Source organism: Leptodactylus fuscus, chromosome 5, assembly GCF_031893055.1.
Source record: "Leptodactylus fuscus isolate aLepFus1 chromosome 5, aLepFus1.hap2, whole genome shotgun sequence".
Taxonomy (NCBI): Eukaryota; Metazoa; Chordata; class Amphibia; order Anura; family Leptodactylidae; genus Leptodactylus; species Leptodactylus fuscus.
The window spans coordinates 87,492,412-87,513,930 of record NC_134269.1 but is presented as its reverse complement, the minus strand read 5'-3'; the positions used below and the strand labels follow the sequence as shown (position 1 = coordinate 87,513,930).

Sequence of the window (21,519 nt, the reverse complement as noted above, 5' to 3'; positions counted from 1 at the left end):
AATATCCATCTCTCTTCTTTCTGTAAAATATTGTTTTTTCAGTCCCCGCCACGCAGTGGTTTACGTATCAGCTCTATAACCTGAAACTTTAAAACTGTAGGATCACCATTATGTTGTTGCTGTACATGGAGACCAAGAAGGCGATGATCTTTACGTGTAATATACCCAACATGATCAAGGATCCTATGACGTAGTTTGTTCCATTCTGTAACTCGTCACTCCACGTAAGCATACTTTTTCACATATTGAGGTCTGAGGCAGAAGTGACAGTAGTATCTTGGGACTGCCATAAGGTATGAGTTGAAATAACTTGTATACCTTTTGGTATTTACTCTGTGTAAAATATTCTGTAATTCGGTGAAACTTGTGACCACGTGTTGTGAGGCCTTAGCATGATAGGAAGAGTCAGCTTGTTATAATAACATGGGGAGTTTAATTTAATTAAAGTCTTGAAGGAAAACACAGAAACACAGGGAAACGTCCAGAATAACAGTTAATGTATCATTAGTAGAGATGAGCGAACACTAAAATGTTCGAGGTTCGAAATTCGATTCGAACAGCCGCTCACTGTTCGAGTGTTCGAATGGGTTTCGAACCCCATTATAGTCTATGGGGAACATATACTCGTTAAGGGGGAAACCCAAATCCGTGTCTGGAGGGTCACCAAGTCCACTATGACACCCCAGGAAATGATACCAACACCCTGGAATGACACTGGGACAGCAGGGGAAGCATGTCTGGGGGCATAAAAGTCACTTTATTTCATGGAAATCCCAGTCAGTTTGCGATTTTCGCAAGCTAACTTTTCCCCATAGAAATGCATTGGCCAGTGCTGATTGGCCAGAGTACGGAACTCGACCAATCAGCGCTGGCTCTGCTGGAGGAGGCGGAGTCTAAGATCGCTCCACACCAGTCTCCATTCAGGTCCGACCTTAGACTCCGCCTCCTCCGGCAGAGCCAGCGCTGATTGGCCGAAGGCTGGCCAATGCATTCCTATGCGAATGCAGAGACTTAGCAGTGCTGAGTCAGTTTTGCTCAACTACACATCTGATGCACACTCGGCACTGCTACATCAGATGTAGCAATCTGATGTAGCAGAGCCGAGGGTGCACTAGAACCCCTGTGCAAACTCAGTTCACGCTAATAGAATGCATTGGCCAGCGCTGATTGGCCAATGCATTCTATTAGCCCGATGAAGTAGAGCTGAATGTGTGTGCTAAGCACACACATTCAGCACTGCTTCATCACGCCAATACAATGCATTAGCCAGTGCTGATTGGCCAGAGTACGGAATTCGGCCAATCAGCGCTGGCTCTGCTGGAGGAGGCGGAGTCTAAGGTCGGACCTGAATGGAGACTGGTGTGGAGCGATCTTAGACTCCGCCTCCTCCAGCAGAGCCAGCGCTGATTGGCCGAATTCCGTACTCTGGCCAATCAGCGCTGGCCAATGCATTCTATTAGCCCAATGAAGTAGAGCTGAATGTGTGTGCTAAGCACACACATTCAGCACTGCTTCATCACGCCAATACAATGCATTAGCCAGTGCTGATTGGCCAGAGTACGGAATTCGGCCAATCAGCGCTGGCTCTGCTGGAGGAGGCGGAGTCTAAGGTCGGACCTGAATGGAGACTGGTGTGGAGCGATCTTAGACTCCGCCTCCTCCAGCAGAGCCAGCGCTGATTGGCCGAATTCCGTACTCTGGCCAATCAGCGCTGGCCAATGCATTCTATTAGCCCGATGAAGTAGAGCTGAATGTGTGTGCTTAGCACACACATTCAGCTCTACTTCATCGGGCTAATAGAATGCATTGGCCAATCAGCGCTGGCCAATGCATTCTATTAGCTTGATGAAGCAGAGTGTGCACAAGGGTTCAAGCGCACCCTCGGCTCTGATGTAGCAGAGCCGAGGGTGCACAAGGGTTCAAGTGCACCCTCGGCTCTCCTACATCAGAGCCGAGGGTGCGCTTGAACCCTTGTGCAGCCTCAGCTCTGCTACATCAGAGCCGAGGGTGCGCTTGAACCCTTGTGCACACTCTGCTTCATCAAGCTAATAGAATGCATTGGCCAGCACTGATTGGCCAGAGTACGGAATTCGGCCAATCAGCGCTGGCCAATGCATCCCTATGGGAAAAAGTTTATCTCACAAAAATCACAATTACACACCCGATAGAGCCCCAAAAAGTTATTTTTAATAACATTCCCCCCTAAATAAAGGTTATCCCTAGCTATCCCTGCCTGTACAGCTATCCCTGTCTCATAGTCACAAAGTTCACATTCTCATATGACCCGGATTTGAAATCCACTATTCGTCTAAAATGGAGGTCACCTGATTTCGGCAGCCAATGACTTTTTCCAATTTTTTTCAATGCCCCCGGTGTCGTAGTTCCTGTCCCACCTCCCCTGCGCTGTTATTGGTGCAAAAAAGGCGCCAGGGAAGGTGGGAGGGGAATCGAATTTTGGCGCATTTTACCACGCGGTGTTCGATTTGATTCGAACATGGCGAACACCCTGATATCCGATCGAACATGTGTTCGATAGAACACTGTTCGCTCATCTCTAATCATTAGCTTACATCTTCAGAGACGTTGGGTTTCTTCATCTGGATATCTTGTAGAGTTACAGCTTGGTTCATGCTTGTCCTCTGGTTGATGGATTTGGATAGCATATGACAAATCCATGAATGACCACCTCTCAGGACCACCCACCCTGGTCCTCCCAAAGATCCAGACGTGTATTTCTTAACATTTATATTCATGAGAGGGGGTGTTACCTTCCATGTAGTTGCTATGTAAGGAGATTTCTAAAATGGTGTACTCTTACCGCACCCATGTTCCCAAAATATAGAAGTGTGATGTCATTAGAGTATTAACCCCAGTTTGTGCTTTAGAAAAAAATCTCACCAGGTTTGTTAGATAAATATTATATTTTTTAAGCTAAGGCCCCACGCAGTGAATCGCTCCCCAAAAAAAACCCTCTGCAATGTGTGGATGGGATTAGCCAGAATGCTATCCACTTTGCAGTTTATGTAAAACGCAGCGGTTTTTGCTAATCTGGTCTAATGTGGAGCTATAGGCAATTTAGTGGAACGATTTTGAATAAGAAAACGGATATAACCTCGCATAAACTATGATGTAAATGAAATTTACTGTTTCGGTGGCTTGTTCGGCTGAAAATGAATGCAGTTTATTTGTGCAATGGAAAAACCAAACAAACCCTCCATAGTCTGAAAGGGTTAATCGAGATCTGGGTAATTTTCATTTAAAATGGGTCTCTTGTAAGAAGATAACATGGTCACAATTAAATCAGGAGGTTTTATTTTCCTTATATCCTCAGGGCCAACATGTCAACTTGCTGACGTTTAGGGAGTCTTGCTGATTTTTAGTATTTAATGGTTTAATAGACTTCGACAAAATTCTAGACCATTATTAAAATGTCATTTTAGTGCCACCAAGTTTGAGTCTTTGGAAGCTGACATGTCTGCAGGAGAATTGACAGTTCTTTTGTTTCTTACCTTTTACAAATGAATGTTCTTTGTAGCTGTCTGGCAGCAGCACAAGAAGTAACTATTTCTATCTTAAATATGTACACCTACAGGTAAATGCAAGAGCAGAAAACCAGGCAGTCTGCAAGGAAAATAGTCATATTTATATTGTGTTTATGGCCATTTATAGATATGTATTTTTATGTTGTATATACTCTTGCGATAACTGTGCTAAGTTTGGTAACTATTCTTTTTACTACTTTAGGCCGGCGCCCCACAGGCCGGAATTGTCGCGTTATACAGTACATGCAAAGTGGATGGAATTCATGCAAATCCCATGCCCACTTTAAGGTTAAAACCGCAGCGCAGAGGGGGCCACACGGTGGCTCAGTGGTTAGCACTGCAGCCTTGCAGCACTGGAGTCCTTGGTTCGAATCCCGCCAAGGGCAAAAAAAACCATCTGCAAGGAGTTTGTATGTTCTCCCCGTGTTTGCGTGGATTTCCATCCCATACTCCAAAGACATACTGATAGGGAAAAATGTACATTGTGAGCTCTATGTGGGGCTCACAATCTACATTTAAAAAAAAAAAACGCAGCGCAGACATGCTGCCATTTCCAAAACCGGCGCAGTTTTGGAAATCACAGCATGTCAATTATATCTACGGAAATGCCAGCGGCTTCCCCATAGATATAATGGTAACAGAAAGTCCATGGAGTAAAACTTCATGAATTTTATGTTCAAAGCGCTGCGGGAAGAACCGTGATGCGTTCCCACTGCAGTTGTTCCCGCAGTGTTTTAGCATGGTGTTTCCGGCCCATGGTGCCTTAGCCTTAGGCTCCAAAAAACTCTGCGGAAAAGACTGCAGCTTTTTTTGTTCCACAGCACTTTGTACAGAAAGTCCTCAGTTTTTCTTTGCGACTTTCTGTCCATATTATACTTAAACAGAAACCGCCATCTTGCTGTAACATTCAAAGTAAATCTGCAGCAGAAATCCATTGAGGTCAGGAAAACTCTGCGCACATTCTGTGGGGAAAAATAAAAACACAGCGTCTTTGCTCTGCAGTTTTTTCAGACTGCAGCAACTTTTGGCTGCAGTCAATACTCTATGAGGTCCGTGTGCTTTTAATGACACACCGCTTGCAGTTACCTTCGGTTTTCTGTCCAGGGGGGTCCTCAGGCAGACTCCCCGGACAGAATCCAAATGCTGATGTGAACAAGGCCTTATTCTTTGTATCTTGAAAGATACGGTAATGCCAGAAGAGCTCTCTCTGTGTAGCAGATTGGAAAAGTTATGTTTGTCTCTTTTCAACAGCCTCTCTCCCCCCCCCCCCCCTCCATAAACTTATAATAATAATAAATTTTATCTATATAGCGCCAACATATTCCGCAACGCTGTACAATTAGTAGGGTTAAAATACAGACAGAAAGATACATTACAAAGAAAGTCATTTCACACAATGGGACTGAGGGCCCTGCTCGCAAGAGCTTACAATCTATGTGAAAAGTAATACAAAACAAACAATGGGTTCCACACAAGTACATGTATTGGATATGAAACTCAAATTGTCAAGTTATCCTTGTGACACAACTGCATATGGTAACTACTCCGTCTACTCATTAAACGGGAACTATTTAGCATTTTTCAATTAAATTTTAATAAATATTATTCATTTATTATACTTTAAAGGTTGTCTAATATATATATATATATATATATATATATATATATATATATATATATTACCATATCTTCAGCTAGAAGTTTGAAACTAAGTTGCACTTTTTTTTTTTTTTTTAAACTAGGCTTCCAATATTATATGGCTACTAAAACATTTGAACTCCCAAGCAGGTCTCCAGCTGTCAGTCTTTAACTTCTTATGGTTGATGTGGTTGGCGGTATCATTAGAGGAACCTATCAGGACAACTTACCGTATATACTCGAGTATAAGCCGACCCGAATATAAACCTGCCCCCCTAATTTTACCACAAAAAACTGGGAAAACTTATTGACCCAAGTATAAGCCGAGAGGGGGAAATGCAGCAGCTACTGGAAAATTTCAAAAATTAAAATGGTCAGAGTTTTTGGGTGCAGTAGTTGCTTGGTGCTGGGAAAGGGGAGGGTTTTTTTTGGTTGTTTGTCTGGTCCTTCCCTGAGCTTTAGGACTGTTTTTTTTCTTCCCCCACTTGGAATTCAGCCTAGCTGACTATAGGGTATCTGCAGTGCTCCTATTAACCCCTTCCCGATGAAACAGGAGCACTGCAGGTACCCTATATTCAGTAGACCGGGCACTTTCAGACACAGGGATACCTAATGTCATTTTCTACTTTTATATGTATTCTAGGGAAAGGAGGGATTAAGAAGTTTTTTTTATTTTTATTTTTCTTGCACTATTTATGGGAGATTCTATACATTGATATTGTGGCTGGTCATAGACAAACCCCCCCCCCCCCACTCCTAAATTTTTTTTTTTTTTTTGCTGACTCGAGTATAAGCCGAGGGAGGCTTTTTCAGCCCAACATTGGGCTGAAAAATTCGGCTTATACTCGAGTATATATGGTATATTGCATTAGGCACGGCTTGTATTTGTGAGTTTGGTCCTGGATGTAATAACTATCCACTCAGCCTATTAGACATTGATTGGGACACCGTACATTTCTGTGTATGTGAATATAAATCTTGTTATTGTAATCTCACAGAATTCTTAGGATATATGACATTTGGAATTCTGTTCCCCCTCCCTTATTTCTGATAATACTTCATGGAACAAATGTTCTAAATGGGAGCTATTTTGCTTTTCTTTCCAACCTTTTTACTCCAGTGTCTGATGCCTCCATTTTATTAGCTATTTGTCATGTGAGTCCTTGAAAGATGATTTTGGCGGAAAAGCTTGACATTTCGAGTTAATTACCATTCTGGGATTGCTAAGTGTTGAATCTGTTTAATATTATATTTTCTGCTGCTCTGAGCTCATTGAAGACTGACAGTGGCTTGTGTCACCGACCCTTCATTCTATTGCTCTATGCCTCAGTGATCAATTAGGCCTGTATGCTATCACTGCTCACAGCTGCATAAAACCATTTACTAAATAACAAAAGGCAATCGCAACCGCTTAGATTGGCGCTGAATGTATTTCTGTGAATTATACCACAATTCATTCTGTTGGTGTTTGTGTTTTTCATTTAACCTGGAAGAGATGAGAAGCTGAACATTGCTGTGTGAGCGGCACAATGATAAGCTAGACATGTTTCACATATCTTAGATTTTCCAGTTGCTATTCTATCCGTCCAGATAAACACAAATACTTTCCTAACGTGTTAGTGATTCTAGTGGGATGGATACCACCTGTCCGGTTTGTACTGCTTTACAAAAAAAAAATATATATATATATATAATATATATATATATATATATATATATATATATATATATATATATATATACATATATATATATATATTGTAACAGGATTAGCTCAGGGATTGTCATCTCCCCAGATAGACAAGCACTTTTTGGCAAAGCAAAGAAAGTCCAGTCCAGCAGAATGTGGTGCAACTGGCCGCAACCAGTTTTATTAGAACTTGTGCAGGCAAAACAAAGCGGCATACAAAAATAAAATCCTAGCTGTCTGGCTTCTACCTTTAACACAGGTTTCCTATCTATGAGAGCTGGCCCTTCTGCACAGCTCCCAAAACACAACACAGCAGGTTAACTCACAGTTGGTTTCCCAGAAGCAGAGAGAGCCCTATCCCTGTGGGCTATCTGCCCTCTTATACACAGTTCAGGAACACAGGAATTAACCCCACACATCTTAAAACCTGGAGTGATACATTAGATTCCAGGATGTGTAGTTTTTAGCTGAAAACTAAATATGCCCTACACCCTGAAGAAGGTAATGTAAATGGTCGTATGTACTTGGAATTCAAATGAATGAAATTATGGCTGAAAAGTGGATGAAGCTGATGAGTTATGTGGTGAGAGGATTTTGGAGAGTTTTTTTTTTTTTTTTATAGCCAAAATTAAAAGAAAGACATTTCTTGAAGCCTGCAGCTCCTGAAAGGAAATTTATTGCAGATGGATGTAAACAGCTCTCATTGATAGTAATACTAAATGCATATGCAAGCAGACAGAATTTTATTACTTAAAAAAATAAATGTTTTTGAAAATATTGTTTTTTTTTTTGAGTCAATATAAAACTCTACATTTGCAAATAGTCTTAATATAAATGATTCATATTATTTTGTCTCTACAGCACCTATGCAGACCTATACATAACAGATGTACCGTATTTTTCGGACTATAAGACGCACATAGGTTTTAGAGGAGAAAAATAGGAAAAAAAAATTTCATGCAAAAAATGGTAAAATATTTAATGTATGGGAGTTGTAGTTTTGCAACGGCTGCAAGGCCACATTGATAGGTGACCCTGCAGCTGTACGGGGATGCATAGGGCTTTTTTTTGCGGGGCCAGATGTACTTTTTAGTTATACCATTTTGGGAAATGTCTATTGCTTAGATCACCTTTTATTAAATCAGAGGCAAAACGGTAAGAAAAACACGGCGGTTTAGCACTTTTGATTTTAACGTTTACTGTACAGGAAAAATATCAGTAGACCGGGCATTTTCAGACACAAGGATGCCTAATTTATATATGTTTCACAGTAAATTTATACTTTTATATGTAGTCTAGGGAAAGGAGGTGATTTAGGTGAACTTTTATTTTATTTATTATATTTTTTTAATTTTTTTTTTTTTTTCTACTATTTTATTAGCCCCACCTAGGGGGCTTGAACCTGCAATCATTTAATTGCAAGTCCCATATACGGCAATACTAATGCCTATATGCATAAGATAAATGTCAGTCGATTCTGTACATTTGGGCATGGTTGGCCAAGTATGAGGTGTGCAGGGGGTGTTTCAATGTTTTAGGAAATTAGGACTGGGAAAGGAGGGTTAGCCATAGTGATTTTATTTTTTATGCCCAGAAATAATCACCTGGCTAACACTAATATAAGTGTTAGCCGAAGGACTATGAGGTCTGTCATAATCCATTTGTTTCCATACAGTGATCCATCCACTTTCAGATTTTCTCTGTATATGGGAAGAAATATGTTTATCCCAATGAAGCTGTAAACATGTTGGTGTTTGTCATGGGACTGGATATACCCAATAAATGTCAACTGTAGAATGAACTTAAATAACACTAAAATTGAGTTGCATAGTTTGCTTATTGATGTAAAATTAACAACACAGGGCATATACTGTACATACATATATTAAACCCAGCCATAACAGCCTAAGTATATGGCATATAAGGCATCTATTGTAAAGACTGCATTTATAAACTATACTTTTTTATTCTTACATGTTGATTGTTATACCTGTTTTTCAGTCTTCAGTATCAACAAAACTCTAATATCATATATTATATATTTCTGTGAAAAACGCTGCAGGAACAAATCCAATGCTTTTCCACTGCGGCCTCTTCAGCAGTGTTTTTCTTGCAACAATTCCCTGCGTATGGCCTTAGCCTTAAAGGGTGCTCTGGCTTTAGCAAATTAATGTTATTTGTAAGCCAGTTTTATTTATATGATGAAATGTTTAGCAATTTGCTATTTCTATACCTTCTGTACAGTAACTCATGGTGTACAAGATCTTTCCTTGGATTTTCTGTGAATAAATAGTTGGAGTTTGCTATAGACTCCCAGATACACAGCTTGTCTGACACTGATCTGATTCTCATACTGTAACTGTAATCCAAAGTCAGAGACATATAGGAGAGTGGCTCACAGTGTGCAGGGTACATGAAGTCATCTAGTCCAGGTTATTTCTTCTATTTATTTTTACTGCTAAATGTAATGTGAATTGTTATTCATTGCTTTAAAGGGGTTTTCCGAGCAAAAAAAATGTTTGCTTGTTTTTTTCATAAAATGTCTATTGGTGCTATTAATGGGTTAATAAATGTACCTATATACTTTTCAGTGTGTTTTGAGTGATTTATGGGTGTCTCTGGGGTCCCCTGGTGTCTAGTACTTTTGTTTTCATTCTTCTGCTTCCTGCTATGTAACTTCCTAACCCCTCTCACCTCCCTCCCTGCCTCCTTCCTCACTCCCCCCCATACACCCCCTTCCTGTCGAGCTATCCGTCCTATTCTAGCTTTCCTATATGTCCTTCCCTACCTACTTGGTCCAACCCCTGACCCATATTACATACCCTCCATGGCTTCTTCTTGTGAGACGGCCTCTCCTCCTCCTGTACTGTGTGCCCGCTCCTTTTCCAGCGATGAGTCGCCTCTACTGCGCATGCATAGACATGCTGTAGAGGTGATTTGCCAGCAGCAGTGTGCGTACACACTGCCAGTACAGGAGGAGGACTCGTCTCACCGGAAGAAGCGGTGGATGGGGGAATAGTAGTGACGATCCATTTCCGGAAATGGGGAAATAGATAGTCACCGGATAATCAGAAAATGTTCACATGACTGCCCCAGGGATATCGGTAAATATACAGTACATTCTTTTTAATTAATAATGCTATTTAGAAAGTAGGAGAGGAGAGGGTGTTTAGTGTAGGGATTTCAAAATATCCTGGACAACCCCTTTAATGTTGGATCGACCCACTCACAAATAAGGACAAGCTACCTTACTAGATCCCAATTTGACCCAAAACATATGCATTTTGTTATAAGAAAAAAAAAAAGACTATGTCCTGTTCGCTTTGTTGTTGCATTGAATTGCATGTATCAACACTTTTGCAGCATTTGAGTGATTCACATAAATCTTCAATCTTACAATTAGGTCAGTATACAGTCCTATGAAAAAGTTTGGGCACCCCTATTAATCTTAATCATTTTTAGTTCTAAATATTTTGGTATTTGCAGCAGCCATTTCAGTTTGATATATCTAATAACTGATGGACACAGTAATATTTCAGGATTGAAATGAGGTTTATTGTACTAACAGAAAATGTGCAATATGCATTAAACCAAAATTTGACCGGTGCAAAAGTATGGCAACCTCAACAGAAAAGTGACATTAATATTTAGTAGATCCTCCTTTTGCAAAGATAACAGCCTCTAGTCGCTTCCTGTAGCTTTTAATCAGTTCCTGGATCCTGGATAAAGGTATTTTGGACAAACAATTCAAGTTCAGTTAAGTTAGATGGTCGCCGAGCATGGACAGCCCGCTTCAAATCATCCCACAGATGTTCAATAATATTCAGGTCTGGGGACTGGGATGGCCATTCCAGAACATTGTAATTGTTCCTCTGCATGAATGCCTGAGGATTTGGAGCGGTGTTTTGGATCATTGTCTTGCTGAAATATCCATCCCCGGCATAACTTCAACTTCGTCACTGATTCTTGAACATTATTCTCAAGAATCTGCTGATACTGAGTGGAATCCATGCGACTCTCAACTTTAACAAGATTCCCGATGCCGGCATTGGCCACACAGCCCCAAAGCATGATGGAACCTCCACCAAATTTTACAGTGGGTAGCATGTGTTTTTCTTGGAATGCTGTTTCTTTTTGGACACCATGCATAACGCCTTTTTTTATAACCAAACAACTCAATTTTTGTTTCCAAAATGAAGCTGCCTTGTCCAAATGTGCTTTTTCATACCTCAGGCAACTCTATTTGTGGCGTACGTGCAGAAACGGCTTCTTTCTCATCACTCTCCCATACAGCTTCTATTTGTGCAAAGTGCGCTGTATAGTTGACCGATGCACAGTGACACCATCTGCAGCAAGATGATGCTGCAGCTCTTTGGAAGTGGTCTGTGGATTGTCCTTGACTGTTCTCACCATTCTTCTTCTCTGCCTTTCTGATATTTTTCTTGGCCTGCCACTTCTGGGCTTAACAAGAACTGTCCCTGTGGTCTTCCATTTCCTTACTATGTTCCTCACAGTGGAAACTGACAGGTTAAATCTCTGAGACAACGTTTTGTATCCTTCCCCTGAACAACTATGTTGAACAATCCTTGTTTTCAGATCATTTGAGAGTTGTTTTGAGTAGCCCATGATGCCACTCTTCAGAGGAGATTCAAATAGGAGATCAACTTGCAATTGGCCACCTTAAATACCTTTTCTTATGATTGGATACATCTGGCTATGAAGTTCAAAGCTCACTGAGGTTACAAAACCAATTTTGTGCTTCAGTAAAAAGTAGTTAGGGGAATTCAAATCAATAAAATGATAAGGGTGCCCATACTTTTGCACCGGTCAATTTTTGGTTTAATGCATATTGCACATTTTCTGTTAGTACAATAAACCTCATTTCAATCCTGAAATATTACTGTGTCCATCAGTTATTAGATATATCAAACTGAAATGGCTGTTGCAAACACCAAAATATTTAGAACAAAAAATGATTAAGATTAATAGGGGTGACCAAACTTTTTCATAGGACTGTATGCAGCGTCTGCTCCAGACTTGACTTCAGCTGGATGTAGCCATGTTGCTTGGTAGCTAGAACTGAGTCACCAGTAAAACGGGATTGCAGCTGCTATAGATCCCCAGATACAGCAGAGAAACAGACCAGTGGGGGCAAAATAAAATATAGCACTAAAGTAGGAGAGGGGAAACTATATCTCGAAAAGCACGCTGGAAACTGTCTGGAAGCAAGTAATGTAAGAATACAGATTCAGAATGTTACACAGGGAAAATCTTGAAAAAAAGGTACTTTTTAAGTAAAAAAAAATATTGCCTAAAGGATTGTGTTACTAAAACAACGATCAATTTCTAAATCCAGTAATATGTTAAACATATTTTTAAAGCATTCGTAGGTGAGGTTTTTAAATATGTTCTAATTATCGTTATATAACAAATCCTAAAAATACTGCAATTTTGACGCTCTAGTTCTATTGAAGTAATAGGCGCCTAGTTGCAGTAACCCCATACTACCACTATAGAGTGGATGGGGCTGCAATTCATTACTTAAACAGGGGCAGGGTTACTTCTAGTCTCATCCACACCAGTAGCTTTCAGCGTCCAGAGACAGATCAGCTGAAAAGTGTGGGGTCTGGATGTCCGACAATAAGACACTGAGGATTCATCCTATGCATTGCTCTTCAACATTAAAAACGCTGGTGGGGTCGGAAAAATACCTTTAAATTTGGATAATCTGTACATTATCCAAAAATATTGCAGTTATAGAATTAACCTGATTAGAACACACTTTGGGGGAAAAAAAGCATTATTGCATGACTCGGTAGTGTATTGAAACTGGGCAGCATGGTGGCTCAGTGGTTAGCACTGCAGCCTTGCAGCACTGGAGTCCTGGGTTCAAATCCTGCCATGGGCAACATCTGCAAGGAGTTTGTATGTTCTCCCAGTGTTTGCGTGGGTTTCCTCCCACACACCAAAGACATACTGATAGGGAATGTGGATTGTGAGCCCTATATGGGACAGTGACTGTCAATGTTGGTAAAGTGCTGCGGAATATGATGGCGCTATATAAGTAAGCATAATACACAAAGAACACCAAAAAAAATCCCTGTATAATTTCTACCTTCCTCAGGCTCTGGAAGAAGTATACAGCTTTTCCTTTAAGGGTGTTGATACACTGCTATGCTATAGCATTTATACCATTGCGATGTACATAGGTTTTCTTAAATGTTCTTAAGTCTTCCTTTACTTTTCCCTTAGGTAATCATTCTTGAAGACTATGCAGACCCATTTGATGCTAAACAAGGCCCAGGAAGCCAAACAACAGCAGAAATAGTGACTGAGAACGATGGTTATATGGAGCCCTATGAAGCTCAGAAAATGATGGCAGGTAAGCAAATCTGCTAATTCTTCTTGTATGTGAATGTATATAGTGCTACGCCCTTGTGAAGTAATTGCAGATCTTTTCTGTCTATGTAGCCAAATGTAAACTAGCTGCTTAGGAATTTTTTTATTAGGAATATTAAACATTTGACAGTCGAGGTTGAGAAAGACAAATTGGTTAAAATGACTTGTACATATTTAATGACATGCCCTTGACGCGTAGAAAAGTTTCTTACAGATATTTTTTAATCATTGTGGAGGGTGAAATATAGAAATACTAAAACTGCCTCCTTATTATATCTCACAGGAGCTTAGAAAGTGCAAGGTTAAAAGCTTTCCTCTTGTAAAATGCTTAAGATCTGGAATAAATTGGTTTAATTATTAATAAGTGAATGGTCCTTAGTGTCATTTACATTCATAAATGAAAATCTCTTGGATAAACAGAGCTGTAGATTGCAGTGATTACAACGAATACTAGAACACACCGTGGGTGATGGATTCTTCAGCTACATATTCTCCATCTCTCATTGGAACTTTGACTTCATGTTGTCATAGGCCCCAACAAAATTGCCAGTTTGTGTATGGTTTTGGGGGAAAAAAGTGAATGTAAAGATTGACTGGATTTAAAGTTTTGATAACCTGATTTTGGGCCCGGTTTGCACACGTGACCAAGTAATTCATGGTCATGTGTAAGGGCCCATAGAAATGAATGGATCAGTGTGCTATCTTGGGAAAATCCATTCATGCGGTCGTCTGCAAGGGGACTTAGTCTGAGACCCCAAGTTGTGGAAACACAGCTTTTTTTGTTGCAGATTTTGTTACAATTTTTTTGAGACCAAAGGTATGAGTAATATAAAGTAAGCTTAAATATTTATCCCTTCTGCTCAATCTATTCCTGGCTTTGGCTGAAAAAAAAAAAAAAAAAAAAATCTACAACAAAAAAAATCTGTGTTTCCACAATGTGGGGCCTTGTCCTAAAGTAGTTTTTCGTATACTCTCTTTGCCTTCCTTTGATTGCTGTCATAGTTGATGATAATGAATTTAGTAAAGGGAGTATTAGTGCCGGCTCAAACTACTCAGGATTTGTGTGTCGTGTTTCCATGAAAGCATGTGGGCTTTAATAGTAGCTGTAGGCACAAAATGTTGCTTAATTTAACATGTATTAGATGAATAGAAATAAAAATAACATTCCGTTGAAAATTGATACAAAAAAAAAACTGTGTGTAATTTCAGCCGTGAGGACTGGTGATGAGAAATATAAAATTGATGGTTTTTTAAAAAAAAATAAAAAATTTTTTTGATTACTTTGTTTTTTATTCCGAAAATGTGTTGGTAAGAAATCTGCGCTGATTAATAAGGGAACTATTTGGAGCTGCCCTCTCCTTCTGTTGTATTCGTTTATATAATTTTCTATAAAATTTCAGCTCTCAATTAGTTTAATATATCTTTTGAGATGCCTGAGATTCCCTTTGCTGTCCATTTTCTCTTTCTAATTAGAGTGTCCTCAGCATTTGCTGGACTTGTTAACTCTTCAGTTGGGTAGTCTGTCACCTCTAAAATGTGCTGTTCAGCTGAATGGTAAGAGGACTCCCGCTGTGCTCAGAATTAGCAATATCTCTGGATACTTACAAAGCAGAATGTGCCATTGCTGAACAGTGAGGTTTACCGAGTAATAACTAATTTGGGTGATGGATTACACAGTGACAGCAAAAACACATAGGTGATTTTAATATTATATTGCACTTCCGAAGGTCTATTAAAATGAATCCACACTAGTTTATCAGGATCAGTGTTGGTTTCATTAACTACTATTGATTACTAAAAGCTGCTCATCAATTTTTTTGCTGACTGCTTTAACTTATTATGTTGTTCGGCTTCGGAAGGTTTTCCCAGGGTTTTCTTTGAATCTTAATCTCACATTGTGGGAATCATGCTGATGTGTAGCAAGGCAAACCTACTGTACTAAAGGGTTCTGTCTGTATATAGATAAGTGATTTACAACATACAAAATTTCCCAGTCATTAGGTCTCTATACTGTGCAATATAACACTATTACAAATACTAATGATTAGATATTTGTCCAACTCAATTACTTGTCTTGAAGCATACTATATATATTTGATCTTTGTACACTCAGCCATCCTGTAGATTTCTGATGTACAGATCCTGTATATGGCACAAGATGATTGGGCTCATACTGTACCTTCTTTTTGTTTCTCATGGAATCCTAGAAATTGTGCCATGTTCAATCATAGGCCATAATATATAATATATTATAAAGAAGCAGTATCACTATCCACTTCTGCGTTATTGCAGTTCATTGGTCTTATGAATATGGCAGTAGACCCCAAAACCAGAAGGTCCTTGTGCAAGAACAGTAAATTGGCCCTATTTGGTGATACATGTGATATATTTAGTTGTGTTCTTAACTGACTGAAACTAATTATATATATATATATATATATATATATATATATATATATATATATATATATATATATAACTTGTTTTGCTTGATTTCCCGGGTGCCTGACTACAGCTTGTGTTCCTGACTTCATTCTTTTTCTAATGAGCTATTATACAGCTTAGTTTACTTGTTGCTGACCTGGCCAGTTTCAGCATGACCTCAGCCTGTACTCACACTATGCTTCTGTCTGACACTTAGTCCCTGAGGGAATACCTCTTAGACTACACCTTTAGGAGTGGTCCAAAGCAGTGGCGTAACTACCGTGGTAGCAGCAGTAGCAGCTGCCACAGGGCCCGGGCCATTAGGGGGCCCGGTGACAGCCGCTACCGCTGCGTTTTTTTCTCAATAGGCAGTTACGGGCCCTATTCACTTGCCGATCCTGGCTGGGCCGGGATCGGCAAGTGACACTGCGGGCCCCACAAAGGCTATCATTATACTCGGGGGTCTTTGCAGACCCCCGAGTATAATGATCGGCGGACCGGAGAGGTAAGGGAACATAAAAAACTGTTACTTACCTCTCCGCGATCCTGCCAGGCCTCCGTCCTACTGCTGTCTGACGTCACATGAACCCGGCATGCTTCCCGGGTCATGTGACGTCCGACATCATTAACGAAGGACGCGAGAGGAGGACAGCACAGCACAGGAGCCGGGGAACAGGTAAGAAGCAACAGTGTTTTTTTTTTAATGTTTTTATTTCCCGGGTCTCCGATTATTATACTCTGGGGTCTGAAAAGACCCCAGAGTATAATAATTGTTTATGGGTGTCCACAGAGGAACATAATACTGTGTACAGGGGACACTATTGGGGTTAATACTGTGTGTGCAGGGGACACTATTGGGGTTAATACTGTGTGCAAGGGACACTATTGGGGTTAATACTGTGTGCAAGGGACACTATTGGGGTTAATACTGTGTGTGCAGGGGACACTATTGGGGTTAATACTGTGTGTGCAGGGGACACTATTGGGGTTAATACTGTGTGTGCAGGGGACACTATTGGGGTTAATACTGTGTGTGCAGGGGACACTATTGGGGTTAATACTGTGTGTGCAGGGGACACTATTGGGGTTAATACTGTGTGTGCAGGGGACACTATTGGGGTTAATACTGTGTGTGCAGGGGACACTATTGGGGTTAATACTGTGTGTGCAGGGGACACTATTGGGGTTAATACTGTGTGCAGGGGCAAGTAAGGGACATAATAGAGTGTGGAGGAGGGGGTCGGTCGAGGTCTTCGGCGTCAGTTGGGATGGGGGGGGGGGGCATGTCAAAAGTTCGCCACGGGGCCCCGCCATTCCTAGTTACGCCACTGGTCCAAAGCCAATCCAGTTCTGTAGTATATTGGGTCCATTACCTCCTGTCCATTGTAGTATGTATTGTGTATGTGAAGGGTAGGAGAGACTTTACTTTTAAAAGTATTCTTTTTTTTTTTTTTTTTTTTTTTTTTCTCTAAGTTATTTAGCCTTGTCATTTTTTGGTTGCTGCAAATCCTCATCTAATAATTTTCTTCTAGGGTTTGATGCAAGACATGCAAAGACCCATATATAATGAGTGCGAGGTATGGGTGAAACCAAAACACTCACTTTGTGGTATAGAGAATACTAGTATGGCAGCATTTTAGTAAGAAGAAATCTGAGATATTTTACAGAGGCTTTGAACAAGTGTCAAAGAAGTTCACAGACTCCTACTGGAGGATAACCAGATCGTGTCTTGCTTTTCTCCTTCTGTTATATGTAAGATTATGTATTATGAGAATTATTCACAAACTTAGTATGTGAGAAGAGCTTTTTCAAATTTAAAATATAATCTATCTATCCATATAAAGAGGAGAGCAGCACCAAATAAAAGCTATTGTGCACATCCCACAGTCCAGAGCCAAGGACTGAATAGGAAAATCCAAAAAGTAGGCCACACTCCAATATCAAGAATAAGAGGACTTATTACCCAGTGCATCTTTTTTGTCCTTTAAATGAGCTTTTTCAAGCAGTGGAATTATGTAACATACAAGATATATAGTGTATCATGAGACCATGCATTATCGATCAAATGTGGAATAATATAAAAATCACTACATACAATAAATATGACAGTGCTGTGTGACAATCATTATCACAAGCATGAAGTACCAGCTCATAGGTGTGCTAAATCAACTAAATTCATAGATTGAACCAATAAATACATGATTAGATTAAAAAAAAAAAAAAAAAAAAAAAAAAATCTAACATGTACATAATTAAAAGGGCTCTATAATTGGGAGAACTCATTTTTAACTAAGCATATACTTGCATAGCCTTTAGAAAGGCCATTCCACACATACCTTTTGTATGTTAATCCCTCCCCGTTTTTATACACATGCGAATTAACCAGTGAGTTCAGTGAGCACTCTGCTGTGTGTATGAGAGCAGGAAAGGCTGATGAATCACCATCATCAGCAGCAGCCTCCCTGCTCTCACACACACAGCACACAGTGCTCACTGAACTTCCAGTGCTCGTTGCTGGCTGATTAGCATATGAATAAAAACAAACTTATTCAAAAATGACTTAGGGGATTAACAAACAACATACAAAAGGTAGGTGTGGAATAGCCTTTCTAAAGGCTATGCACAGCGCTGCACCTCCCATGAGGCGACCTGAAGCGACCACTTCAGGCGGCGCTATGCCAGGGCCCCAGGGAGTGCAGCATTTTTGATTACCTAAGCCAGTCCAGGACAAGCTGTCCTGGACTGACTTAGCACCGAGCGGTGGTTTGGGGAGGCCACTGAAGCAGAGAGGTCCTCTCCGTGCCGGCTCTCTGCCTGCGAACGGCGCTAAGCCCCGCCCCTTCACTTTGCCATGCCCCTTTGCGGCGCCATGCCCCCTCTGCTCCGCCCCCTCCTCCGGGGGGGGGGGGGCAGCGGCTTTCTGTAGTTCGCCTCGAGCAGCGAAAGGGGTATAGATAGACTACTCTGAATATACTATTTAGCCCACAAGATTATTATTTTTATCCTCTGCTATTCATGACTGGAGATACTGTATATTTATATAGAATATTAATTAATTTCATTTTGTCACAGTATGAGCGAGATAATCTTGGATTTGTTACTTTTTTTTTTAATATTATTTTCTTTCTTGCATTGAATAATGATTTGTTCTTTTATTTTTCAAATGCTCTTGTTTTTCAGCTCTTCTCAATGCCAGTACTCTCTCTAACTTTGTATGTCTTCTTCCTTGGCGCTATTTCCTTGGTTTCCCCATCTGGTCAATGAATTCTCTGCCATTTAGAATATTTTGTACTATAATCTTATGTTTTTATAGCATGTAGTCTCTTGCCAAGCAGCTTGCTGTCCTGAAATGTTTTCTTGAAATTATGCTTGCCATATGTCTATGTCACATAACCGTGACCTTAATCTTTAAATATCCAAGTATTCTTGCAACCTAAGTGTTGCATTAGTATTTCTGGTTTAGAAATCCTATAATTTGGTGTAAAATTTCTGAAAAATTAAATTGATGGAAAAAAAGTCAGCATTCAATTTTAGGTTTGTATCTTCTTGGGTTTTTTAAGTTATAATTAAATATAATTATAATTAAATTTATAATTCTTATTGTTAAAGCTTTAGAATAGCTTCTACAGTATGTACATTGTGGAGTTTTGTATCTTCTTGGGTTTTTTAAGTTATAATTAAATATAATTATAATTAAATTTATAATTCTTATTGTTAAAGCTTTAGAATAGCTTCTACAGTATGTACATTGTGGAGTCAAACTTTGTGCTGAGTTTCCACTTGTATGGAATATTGATTTTGGTGAGAAGAGTCCTCAGTATGTGTACATGTTTGGCAGATGCTACGCATGGTTTTTCAAGTCAATTGTTATATTGACAGTACCTCACTATATCTCTCTCGAGCTTAAACAGAAGGATTGATGTAGTTTCATCAGTAGTATATTGACTCGCCATAGGTCACAAAGGCTTCTGCACTTCAACGGCAAGATGATCTATAAATAAATTACTAAGTTAAGCAGGAGCAATGGGGGTGGAGAAGGAAAATATCCTGGCATTTTGCTTCAGCTGAGAGGTTTTTTTCATGGTCTATATTAATACAAGGGTTCTTCAGTCCAGCTGTTCTATTCTAGGACTCTCTTAACTCCATTTAAATATATATTTACTTCTAAGAAAATGCATTTTGAAGCTGCAGAATTTATTACAACCAATTCATTGTATGTGCAAGTGGTTGTCCACCAATAAATGAATCTTGGCCACAGTATTATTGTATTATAGAGGTTTTTGGAGTATTTTATAGATGAGCTATCCTTTGGATAGGTCATTAATATGAGGGGGTGGGGGTCCAACACTCAGCGGATAACTGAAGCAAAGGGCCAGTGAACACACATTTAAAGTGTGGTGTCATCAATATATGTCTTGAGTAGAGATGAGCGAGTAGTGTTCGATCGAGTAGGTGTTCGATCGAATACTACGGTATTCGAAATACTCGTACTCGATCAAACACTACTAGCTGTTCGAAGTTTATGGTTCGATGCAGAACCAGCATTGATTGGCAGATACAGCGTTGATTCTGCCAATCAACGCTGGTTCTTCTCTTACCTTTCCGAAGTCTTCTCCGCGCTGCGTCCCCGTGTCTTCTTCCGGGTGGAATTCACTCTGCCTAGGCATCCGATGTGCAGTTGGCTCTGCCCAGGCCTGATGCCTAGGCAGAGTGAATTCCACCCGGAAGATGATGCGGGGACCCTGCGCCAGGAGAAGACTTCAAGCAGAATTCAGCCCGACTGTCATTCGTGGACTTGGTAAGTATGATTTTATCGAATTTTGTGTACCCCTGAAACAAGCATTTCCCCCCATAGACTATAATGGGGTTCGAAATCAGTTCGAACAGTCAAACAGTGTGCGGCTGTTCGAATCGGATTTCGAACCTCGGACATTTTAGTGTTCGCTCATCTCTAGTCTTGAGTAGAGATGAGCGAATATGCTCAATCAAATACTGCAGTCACATAGCTCTCGACGGCAGGGAGGGTGGGAATGACAGTAAAAATTTGTAGCCCCGGAAGTGTTTTTGCACTGGGAGCTATGCAGTGAGGTATCCGATCGAGCATATTTGCTTATCTCTAGTCTTGAGCAACAGTTTTAGGTTAAAGCCTCTTGCAGACTGTGGCCATGCTCAGTGTGCTGTCTACTTCAGATAGCACACTGACCCATTCATTTCTATGGGCTTGTACACATGACTGTGAATTACATGGCACATGTGCGGGCCGACTTTCCAGGCCACAAAATATAGAACAGGTCCTATTCCTGTACTATTTGTGGCCCTTGCTTCTGTGGCTCCCATTCATTTAGTGAAAGGGGCCACAGAAGCATGGCTGGTGCACGTGCGGCACATGGGTGACCTCTACCTGTCCCCCGTGTGCTGCCCATGCCTTTAATTCACAGCCAGTCATGTACAACTGGCCTAAGACTACATACACTGCAGAAAAACCAGAGCAAAAACACGAGTTTTTCTTTGCTTTTCCATTGTGTCTGGCAGTTCTACCTCCCTCCCATAAAAGTCTATGTTGAAAATGCAGCATTTTTTCAAATAAAATTAATATCCTGCGTTTTTGAAAAATACATGCATTTTCTCTTTAAACTCTGAGAGAGGATTTATTAAATCCATGATGCCACAAAAGTTCTATAAAATGGATATAAAATTGGATTTGTGACTGTTCAACATAATTTCTGACTAAAATAGTCACATATGACATTTTGTGCCAACCCTGCCACTTTTCCAAGAGGTGAGAGCCAAGGGCTGCTGTAGATTTCCACCTAGGCAATAGCACAC

At 40.2% G+C, this 21,519-nt stretch overlaps 1 protein-coding gene across 3 annotated transcripts in view; it reads left to right on the top strand.

Annotated features, from left to right (window-relative positions):
• SHF (Src homology 2 domain containing F) overlaps nucleotides 1–21,519 on the top strand; it is a 195,029-nt gene that overhangs the window by 39,054 nt on the left and 134,456 nt on the right. For all 3 annotated transcript variants that reach the window (XM_075273693.1, XM_075273695.1, XM_075273694.1), the window contains exon 2: nucleotides 13,123–13,252. In XM_075273693.1, the coding sequence (XP_075129794.1) occupies nucleotides 13,123–13,252 (130 nt within the window). The remainder of the gene's footprint in view (nucleotides 1–13,122; nucleotides 13,253–21,519) is intronic.